Below are 10,677 nucleotides of genomic sequence, written 5' to 3' on the forward strand. Positions count from 1 at the left end.
TTGTAGATCTGCTATTTTCAAACTTGAAATGGGACATTCTGCATAATTAATACTTCCAAGTTCGGCACTTTAAGTAGCCTACATTTTGGTACCAATAATTGATTGCTTATGTAGGCTCAAGTACATTTAGAATTCCAGACATTTACTTAAGATAAACACCTGAGAGTATTTCTATATTGCAGTATTGATACTGTTACATTTTGTACTTTTCCACCACCATGTGTCTGTGGCATGGCATGGGTGATGGGGGCAGTGTGTGAGGTTCGCAGGACTTGTTGAAAACTGTGACTCGTGTTTTATTGGGCTGGGCAAGGTGGGAAACCTTGAACGGTGGATGATGAGAGAGAGGCAGAGCAGCAAGTCGGAGAGTCACCGTAGATTGGGTCATTGGGAGGTGAGGCTGCCTACTTCCATGGGTTCAGGAAAAGTTCAGCCGCATAGCATTAGGCAAATTAGCGAGACAGTGGTCTGGGGGAGAGAGAGAGAAACTAGGGAGGGTAGGCGACGATGAGAGCCGGCCGGGAAGCGAATGGTCACATTAGTTGGGGGAACTGGGAAGGAAGGAGGAGCCCCCAAAAATAAAAAATAAAAGAGTGTGAGATTCAATTTTCAAGAACGAGCGTCGTCGTCAGTCTGCTCGAAGCACTCAATTATGCTCATGAACTCTGCGCAAAAGATATGAAAGACTCATTACTCGGGCGCTTATATAACTTAATTGTGTCCTTCAATACGTCTCCCTGTTTAAAGTCCCCCCGCACCTCGCTATGCTATGAGGGAATGCGACAGGCTTCTCCTCTCTGTGTTTTGGTGACGTCCCTCAAAGGGTTAAAAAGGCGGGCGGAGCCACGCATGAAAGAGAGCGGCCCGGCGGGGCGGAGCCAGTGGTGGAAGAAGTACTCAAATGTTTTACTCAAGTACAAGTATCATTACTGCAATGAAGAAGTAGGCCTACTCTGTACAGTACTAGCAAGTGTCCAGAATTCAAAATTGACTTGAGTAAAAGTACAAAAGTATTCCTATCAAAATGGATAAAGCACCAAAAGTGGAAATTATTATGCAGAATGGCCCATAACAATTTCACTTTTTTTGTTGTTGAATATTATATAGCAGATATACAAGCTCACAACGCATTGTGAGCTTTTAGATCGGCTATTTTCAAATATGCCAAAGTAGCAGTGCTGAAGAGGGTAGGCTAGGCTATACTGTATGTTTGCAATAATGATCAAAAACTGTAGGCCGAGTAACTAAAGTTTTCAAATAATTGTAGTGGTAGAAAAGTGTAATATTTACCTCCGAGATGTAATGGAGTAGGCTACAACTAAGTATTGGAAAAAAGTACAAATACCTAAAAATTGTACTTAAAGTACTTGAGTACATGTACTTAGTTACTTTCCACCACGGGGCGGAGCCAAAGCTTCCCAGCTGCTGTGCCTTGTCACATTCTGCACAACACACACACCACACAGCCGCACGATTTTAATGTGTGGGAAAGGATCCGTGTGCACAGCCCCAAAAATATAAACACGAGACGGCGCTGAATGTTTCACGCGAAACCCCGGATCTATTATTATTATCATCATCATCAAAGGGAAAAGAAGACAGGCCAGCAGCGGGCCGGTTGGTGCCGTGTTTGTTGAGGGAACGGAGATCGAAGTGGAGCCGTGGACTGTGGACAGACAGCGGGCTTGATCTGGTCCACCCGAGGCGAGCGCAAACGGGACGATCGGGTCGTCCACATATATCCCCAGGACGAGCTGCAACTCCACGGATCCTCTCCTCCGTGGTGCTCGGCGCTGTCGCCTCATCTAACTAACACACAACACATATTTTGTACCGTTGTAGTGTTAGTATTATTGCAGTGGACCTGGAGATTATAACGATATATTTTTTTTTATTGGATTTAATTTTCCGTATTTTTATTTTCTTTTCTTTTTTAGTGGACGCGAGCCGAGGAGAGCTCAGATGTCGCCGTCTATTTCAGCGAGGCCGATTTCGGGCTGATATTTTTGGGTTGCTGCCTGGGAGTTTATCACGGGTCGCTCTACGATCTGACCGTTCTCCGAGCGACACGAGTCTGCTTTTTTAGGACATCATGTTGACCGTTTTCTTGAATTATGTTTTCAAGTTGATCGCGGCTGATTAGGACATTTCAGACACCCCAGCTCTCTCTTGTGTGTGTGGCAACGGCCAGTCTTTACCCCCATGCAACGCAACGGAAAAAGAAGAACGCGGACCTGCTTCGAGTGACTCGTTTTTTTTTGTGTGGATCTATTACTTTTTCCTCCCCTATTTTTAATGCAGTTTCCCCCGCCGATCGCCCGGGCTGCTCTCCTCCTCCTACCTCCGCCGGTGGCGATTCACCGAAACCCACCCCAGATTATCATCCCCATTCCCCCCCTATTTGATAATAATCCCTCCGCCGCCGTCTCCAGCTCGCCCCGCGTATGATGTATGAGAGTGTGGACGTTGTGGGACTGAATCCCAGCCCGAACCCTTTTCTGATGATGGATTACTACAACCAGAGCCGGGGATGCTTGATCCCTGCGGAGAAGGGCGGTCTGGTGCCCGGAGCGCCGCATCCCTACGGCACGTCCATCAGGAACCAGCACTGGAACGGCTCCAATCACTGTAGGTGGCATTTTCACTGCCTCGTTAAGTTCTAACCTCACACACAACAAAAACACCTCTCTCTCTCTCTCTGAGTCTGTTGTTGTCCCTCCTCACACTGTCGGGGCAGAAGAAACCTCGTATCTCCCAAGTTTGACATTTGTACGTTTTTCCGCAAAGTAAAAAGCCCTGCTTCTTCGTACAAGGTCGTCTGCACAAAAGTAGTGAAAACAGCAGATCTACAAGCACACAACGCCTCGCGGTGCGAGGCGTTGTGTGCTTGTAGATCGGCTGTTTTCACTAGTTTAGTTAATTTTTAAAATGATAAATACAAAACGAACGGCTTTTGGAGATACAAGGTTTCCACCCGACAACATCAACGATATGTTTCTGCGGGATTCGTCCACGCTTTGAAAAAAGGGGGAAAGGGGCAATATTTCTCTTCAAATTATGTTTGTGGCTGTCGGCATTCGCGCTACGGTCATTTGCTACGTTATTACCATGTTGTCAAAATCGTTGTTCGTTGTAGAAAGTGTGGCGAAATGCCACCCAACAGCACGGTGTGTGTTATCAACATCACGCAGCTTCATAGCTGCATTATTAGTTGACCCACTTTTCGTCTCTCTCTCTCTCTCTCTCTCTCTCTCTCTCTCCCCCTCGCTTTCTTTACGCTCAACACGTATCTTTTTCCCAACGAAACCTTAGCTCAAACGTGAGCTTTCTTTCTGTGATCATTCTGATCCAGGCAGCCACGTTAAATATGCACTTAATAAACTAGTTTTATTTTTTTGCAAGCGATGCCAACGCTAATAAGATCAAACTTTCCTGCTGGCGGTTATCCCTGGATTCCTGTGGTAATCTGGATAGCCTAGATCCAACTGCTGCACACACACATGCATGCATGCTCACAAGTCCAACATATTTGTTTATCTGTCTGTTTCTTTCTATATTTATATATGAAAGAAATCCGCTTTATTTGCAGCCCCTCACTACATTCTAGACATTCTTTAATTATTGATTTATGACTTGCTCAGTTAAAACATGGACTGTCAGATGTGGCACTTGTGTGTCCAGGGTTTTTCAAGTCAGATATCATTGATTAAATATATTGTCACTGTCGAACAGAAACCTCGTATCTCCAAGTTTCAAATTTGTATTTTTTTTTCTTTCGCAAAGTAAAGCCCTGCTTCATCATACAAGGCAGTCTCACAAAAGTAGTGAAAACAGCTGATCTACAAGCACACAACGCCTCGCGGTGCGAAGCGTTGTGTGCTTGTAGATCGGCTGTTTTCACTAGTTTAGTCCATTTTTTAAATGATAAATGCAAAACGAACGGTTTTGGACATACAAGGTTTCCACCTGACAACAGCAATATATTTTCTTATTACAGTACTCTCTGTAAAATAGGCGTGAATGTGTAAAAATAGAATAGCAATATCTGCTTGCGATGCCTACTCTCTTGATGGAACATGAACGGCACTCTCTAGCCGTCTGTTTTGTCTGGTAGTTGTTTGTCTTGGGTTAAGTAACCAGCGCCGGCCAAGAGAAATATCCCGACTGTTTTTTGTTCACTGAATTGACACTATATCTGGTGCCCTGTGAGATAGTTTTATTGCGACAACAAAGTATCATTGAGGGCCCTTTACCATTCTTCACCTCAAAGGGGGCCAGTCACCAACCACAAAGCATGCCAGGCCTTTATAGTAGAGATGACTCTGTTGTCTTTCACAGCTCCGGGAGTGCAAAAAGCCAGGAATCTCCACAGGCTCTTAAGGGCTAATTTCCTCCCCGTCCCAGGACCATAGAAAACACACGACAAAGAGGGGGGAAACCCAACTAGGAATCAGGGATGGGACGATATACACGATATTATCGTTTATCGCGATACAAAAACACTCACGCGATGATCGCATCGTGGAGATTTAATTCATCGTGATGTCGTCCTCCGTCCATGCACTGGGATCAATTCACCTTTTATTTGCCGAGCTGCATGTCCGGTACCACTTAAACCCACTAAAGTTGGTAAAAGGTACTTATAATATATGTACTTGATACAGTCTTTTTTTTCACTCTCTACCAAATCTCTTTGCCAAAGAATAGCCGCGACGCGTTGTGAGCTTGTAGATCTGCTATTCTTTTGTCACAATAATCGCGATATGACATTTTCATATCGTCCCATCCCTACTAGGAATTACTAACGTTTGGCAGTATCAACAAACAAACGCGCACGCAACTTCTTTTTCCCCTTCATTTATTTGCACAGTAGCCTCAGCCTGTGATCTAATACTTTTTTTTTGTTTGAAGGCACTGCTTCTCTCCCAAAGTCAGACAGACGAGACCAGAGAAATTCCTTTGGTGCAAAGCTGCATATAAATCACAGACAGGGACATGTCACGCATGCAGTCAGTAACCCCACCTCCCCCCAAAAGGTCACATCGCTGTAGCCCAAGTCAGGGCCCTTTTCAACACAGACATTTTGGGTGAAGCAAGAGAAACCATTTATTGTACCAGCCTTAGTCCAGACAGCTCCAAGAGGCAGCATTGATTCAAACCATGTGAGCTAATCTAAGGGAGGGCTTGGAGGGCAGGGGGGGGGGGGGGGACCAGGAAGAGACCTCTGAACCCTAGCGCGGCGGCGGCTCCACATTGTTTTGCTCATCGTTGGGAGTTGGAACGAGGTGTGCGGTGGGGGGTTTGGAGGGAGGGGCGGGTAGCGTATAGCTCGTCCCTGCCTTACTGCCTGGATGTGATAAAAAGTTAGTGCGCGATGGGGGAGATGGGAAGAGAGAGACAGAGAGAAGGGTGGGGGGCGAGAGGCAACATCCTTTAGTGTTGTCACGTGGCGTGCAGGCTTATTGGATCACGGGGGCAGAAAGCAAAACACAACAAGATTCTTCTCCTCTTCCCTCCCCTCCTCCTCCTCCTCCTCCTCCGCCTCGTAGTGCAGAAACCCAAACTAGCTTGGCAAGAGAGAGAGAAAGGGAGTCCAACGACATCTGCCGGTTTTTCTATCTATTTCTGCTCTCCTTTTCTTCCCCCCTGGTCTTTAAGCTGAACTTAGGGGGCAGGCAGTAGTCCACCATGTATCATGGTATATGTTTTTCAGCACGTGGGTTTGGAAGCAGGTTTGGGAGCAGAAACCGCGTATCTCCAAGTTTCAAATTTGTTTGTTTTTTTGTAAAGTCAAGCCCTGTTTCATCATGAAGACTGTTGCACGAGACTATAGTGAAAACAGCAGATCTACAAGCACACAACGCCTCGCGGTGCGAGGCGTTGTGTGCTTGTAGATCGTCTCTTTTCACTATGTTAAATCATTTTTAAAATGATAAACACAAAACGAACAGTTTTGGACATACAAGGTTTTCACCCGACAACAACGATATTGTAGGTAGGAGTTCAACTTATTTTTTCTTTTTTTTTTACCTCAGCCCTTTTCCCTTCTGGCCCTTCGTCGGTCGTCCTTTTATTTTGTTTCCTTCTTTGCTCTCTCTTTCAACCGCTCCGCGCTGAGTCTAACTACTCATTACAGCGTGTGCTCCCCAGAAGAGCGCTCCCTGAGTGCACTCGCTGACATCGTCACTGGAGTTCAACTGGCCTCAGAAACTACGTCCCGGAGCCCATAAGTGGCCAGGCAGAAAGCCAGATCATATGGACACTGTTTATTCCCCAGTGGCACTGGCTCTTTCAAAGAAGCTCCCCTTTCCAGCTGTCACAACTCTTTCTTTCCAGGCTCTGTCAGTGGGATTGTGTCCAATCGTGAGCCGTGTCAGCGGGCCACTTGTAATCTCGACTGTTCTGGGCTGAATAACACTGACAGAAAATAATAGTGTATTGAATTCTTTGGCTGAATGTGATGAGTGATATGCGAGTTGTGATACACACATGGAAAGATTTGTTTTTGTCATGAATGGTGAAAATAGCAGAGGGGGAAATCTCGCTCTTTCGAACGACCATCTCTTCGACAACGGAGCGTCGGGAGGGTTAGCGACTCACTTACTTAGGGTAAGGGTTAGGTTTGGGTGTCGAAAAGATGACACATAGAAACTGCGAAACGCTCCCAATAGCCGCTATATAAGCTCACAACGTGTTGCGTCGCAGTACATTAAAAGCTTGTAGATTGTTATTTTTGACCACTTTTGAAAATGTTTGACAATTTAGCAACTTGGCAATGGAAATGAGGTGCTGAATGATTTTTTTGTGGTAAAAGTGAACGCTTCTCTCAAACATGTAACCTAATTTTTAGTCCGGGGATTTGCGCAACACCAGAATTCATTGTTTTAAGAGGTTTCTGAAATGCCTTCGACTGATAGAAAATTGAAATGGAGCCTCTTTTAAAACGTCAAAACTTTGCGGCCTCGTTTGGGGGCTCGTTCCGCGTAACCTCGGTTCAGCCTGATCATAAGCGGCATCAACAAGCCACTGATAATCTGACTTGTTGTGGTGCAGAGGAACAATGCTGAGTCTTCACGCTGAAGGGCTCCGGCCCTCCCGATTAAATGCACTTGATCCGCCTCTCCCCCTCCATTCGCCGGTCGGAATCCTTACAGCAATTACGGGCTCATGCATGAAGGAATGTGCGTGGCCTTGTTCACATGACTGTCACACGCACTGTGGAGGGAGAGGGAGAGGGAGGGCAGGGGAGGGAGAAATGACTGGTGCTGGTTGGGGAGGCAGGGGTGTCGCACCTAAATTCTGGGCCCTGGGTACAAGGATTCACTGCGGGGCCCCCCATGAATGTTCTTCATAGGGGGAGGGGGGTTTAACCCGTTTAGACTGGGACCGCATTGTTACGCATTATTTAGTGCTTTAACTATTGAAAAATAGCAGATCTACAAGCTCGCAGCGCGGAAGCTTGTGGGTCTGCTATTTTTGAAGAATCGTGATTTATTTTGTCAGTGGTGCTCATGCTTTTTCATGTGAAGGACCCCAGAATATGTATTTGGCCACGGACCCCCAACTCAAAATATTTAGTTCCAGGGACCCCCCCAGAAGCAAAATTTGAGTTACAAATCGCAGCACTCGGTGCCGCGCTGTGAGCTTGTAGATCTGCTATTTTTCAATAGCTAAAGTATAAAATAATTAAGGCCCCTCCACATTGGGCCCTAGTAACTCAGTCCCACTTTTCCCCCCCTTGTGACGCACCTGGGGGCATGGAGGGAGAAAGAGAAAGGGGATTGCATGGTGGGATCCAATGCTCACCGGCCCATGGACTTTTTCCGTGTCTTTTGCTTGTTTTCCCAGGCCGTCCTCAGTACAAAAGGGGGGTCCGTCAGGACGTTTCCAGTGCGCGCCAGATGAAGGCACAGGAAAAAGGCGAAAGCGTTAGATTATTCTATTTCTCATGGTGGGGGCTGCCAAGTAGGGCTGTTGGCTCAGATGGCTGTGTGTGTCTGAGGGGCTATAGTAGTGACTGGCAGTCTAATCTGACTCATGTGGTATTTAAGTGCGGAAGTCCTTTCCCGAGGAGAGGGGAAGAGGGGTGCAAGGGGTCCTAGAGAAAAAACAGATGGTATTTTATGTTTTTCGGCGCTAAGGACCATAACAGCGGGAGCAATTTTGGGCAAGGGTGAAGGGGGGGGGTGGGGGGGGGGGAGCGGATGTTGTAGGCTGGACTGGGTTGAGTTTTTTCTTTTTTCTTTTTTGGAAGGGAAGAGAAGAAAGTCAGAAAAGCTCCCAACTTGCTGATGTGGTTTTCTCCTGGCTTTGTGCGAGGCTGCAGCGTCAGACGACCGCCCCCGTAATTGTTTGCGCTGTTCGGGCCACCAACATGGAAAAACTGCGGCTGGTGTGTTTGGACTCGGCACACGCCAACAGTTTTCTGTGTTGGCTTTGCGAACTAGCGATGGATATTGTTCTCTGTCGTCCCCCCACCTCCCTTCCTCCTCCTCCCCAATGCGCAAATTGCATCTGGCAAGTGCACAGTGGGAGTAGAAACTATCCATAAACAACACAGCGCAGAGAGAGAGACGACAGAGAGAGGCTTTGCCGAAAACCACAAATGGACTTGGCCAGAGAGCTGTCACTCTGTGACGCTAAAAGGAGAGTTGCTTACACAAACAGCTGGGAAAAAAGGTCACCCGGTGAGGCCTGTCACGTGTCTTTATGTCAAGGCAAAAAGGGGTTTATCGTCGTTGTCGGGTGAAAACCTTGTATGTCCAAAACCGTTCGTTTTGCATTTATCATTTTAAATTGATTTAAACTAGCAAAAACAGCCGATCTACAAGTGTGTGCTTGTAGATCTGCTGTTTTCACTACTTGTGTGCGACGGCCTTGAATGAGGAAGAAGGGCTTTACTTTGCGTAAGAACGTACACATTTTGAAACTTGGAGATACGAGTTTTCCACCCCGACAACGACGTTATCGTGGCACAGTTTTCCCATCAGTGATTTCCCCCTTTTGTTTCTGTGACAGAATGATGGAATTGTGATTGCAGCGAAATTGGCGCATTTGTTGCACAGAGACGAGGCAACAATGCAAACAGCGGGCCTTAAATTGTTTTGAAGTGCAGCACTTGCCCTTTACCTCAATGCCAAGTCCTGAGCCCTATAAAATGTCTGCGTGCTCTCTCTCTCTCTCTCTCTCTCTCTCTCTCTCTCGGCCTGTGCACCTCTCGCTGTTTTCACGGACAGCCCTGACAAAAGCAGGGGCCCTTTCCTCCTGGGGCGTGTTGATCTCGACTTGATGGGACAGGGGCTAGATGGATGGACAGCAGCGGGCAAGGTCCCCCTCTTCTTCCAGGGGAGGAGGGAGGGGGACTGCCAAGCAGACTCCCGGTCGCGCCAGGTCCATCTCTAACCCCCCTGTCAGCCAATGGCGACCAGTGATTTAGTGGTCCGGGACGGCCGAACGTCATGGAGAGAGATGGAGTGACTGTGCGCGCGTGCGTGCGAGAGACAAGAGAGTGCGAAAGAGGGGGGAGAGCGCGCGGCACATCCACCAGAAACGCGCCCGCTTTCACCTTCAGGTGAACATCAATAACCTGCTTTGTCATGGAGGTGTTTGTAATGGCAGAGGTGAGGAGAGTTCAGCTCCCAGCCGCTGCCACTTGCCTGGGAAAGGCCGCAGGGCAGCATTTCACAACCTGCCATCACTCGCTCTCCAAATGGCACCCTGCCGTCAACCTTCAAAGGTGTCATCGCCCTCTTTTTAATGTGAGGCATCATTGACTAAATACAGACGTCCTCGGAATGGGGCGTGACCCCCTCCCCCACTCCACACACACATGCACCACCACCACCACTACAAGGTTACCGCGGGCAACGGGGTCATGTGTGTTCATCACATGATGTCGACTGTCAGTCGCGTTGAGTGTGTTTGTTTTTTTGCTCTGTTTTGGTTTAAGGTGTACTAACTGGGTGTGGCCCATTACCTCCGAGCGTTGGCAGAGCCGCCGCGTACCTTTTTTTTTTTTTTCAGGGCACACATAAACAATGTCGTCGCTGACTTGTCAGCTTTTATTTGCTGTGGGTGGCACATTTGCGGAATCATTCGACGCGGAGTATGTCGGAAACTCAGCATTTTTTTAGGGGAGGGCTGTGTGTCTGTCGGCGAGCGCACACGCACGAGCGGTCGCACGCGCGTACGACTGTGCATGCTCGGATCCAACGGGTGCGGGCGGGCCCCGGCTTGTTTGTAGAGTAGAATTAGCCCGGGGGGCCACCGGTGAGAGAAGTACTGTACGGCAGTTTGGTTTGACGCTAAATCCCCAAACAAGGGCCGGTTTACACTGCAAAGCCCACTTTGATGAACAAAGCGCGGCGGACAGAGAGGATCCAGGCAGTGTCATTGATTCATCAGGGTTTAAAGCATTCAGAACGGGTACACATTTTGTGTATCATTATTTTATGCTTTAACTATTGAAAAATAGCAGATCTACAAGCTCACAGCGCGGCACCGAGTGCCGCGCTGCGAGCTTGTAGATCTGCTATTTTTGAAAAATCGTGAAAGTTTGAATTTTGACCCGATTCTATAAGTCTTTTGAATCCTAAGGTTTTTTGAATGTTTCTATGTCAGCAATCTGGCCAGCCATCGTCAAAGAAAAGGTCCTTTTCACTTAACTGGAGCTCAGTT

At 47.5% G+C, this 10,677-nt stretch overlaps 1 protein-coding gene across 1 annotated transcript in view; it reads left to right on the plus strand.

Annotated features, from left to right (window-relative positions):
- Nucleotides 1–2,156: 2,156 nt before the first annotated feature.
- Nucleotides 2,157–10,677, plus strand: part of raraa (retinoic acid receptor, alpha a) — a 90,272-nt gene continuing 81,751 nt past the window's right edge. The window contains exon 1 of the mRNA XM_080747823.1: nucleotides 2,157–2,628. Within this exon, the coding sequence (XP_080603949.1) occupies nucleotides 2,445–2,628 (184 nt within the window). The 5' untranslated portion in view covers nucleotides 2,157–2,444. The remainder of the gene's footprint in view (nucleotides 2,629–10,677) is intronic.

This window comes from Nannobrachium achirus (assembly GCF_963921795.1).
Source record: "Nannobrachium achirus genome assembly, chromosome: 18".
Classification (NCBI taxonomy): domain Eukaryota; kingdom Metazoa; phylum Chordata; class Actinopteri; order Myctophiformes; family Myctophidae; genus Nannobrachium; species Nannobrachium achirus.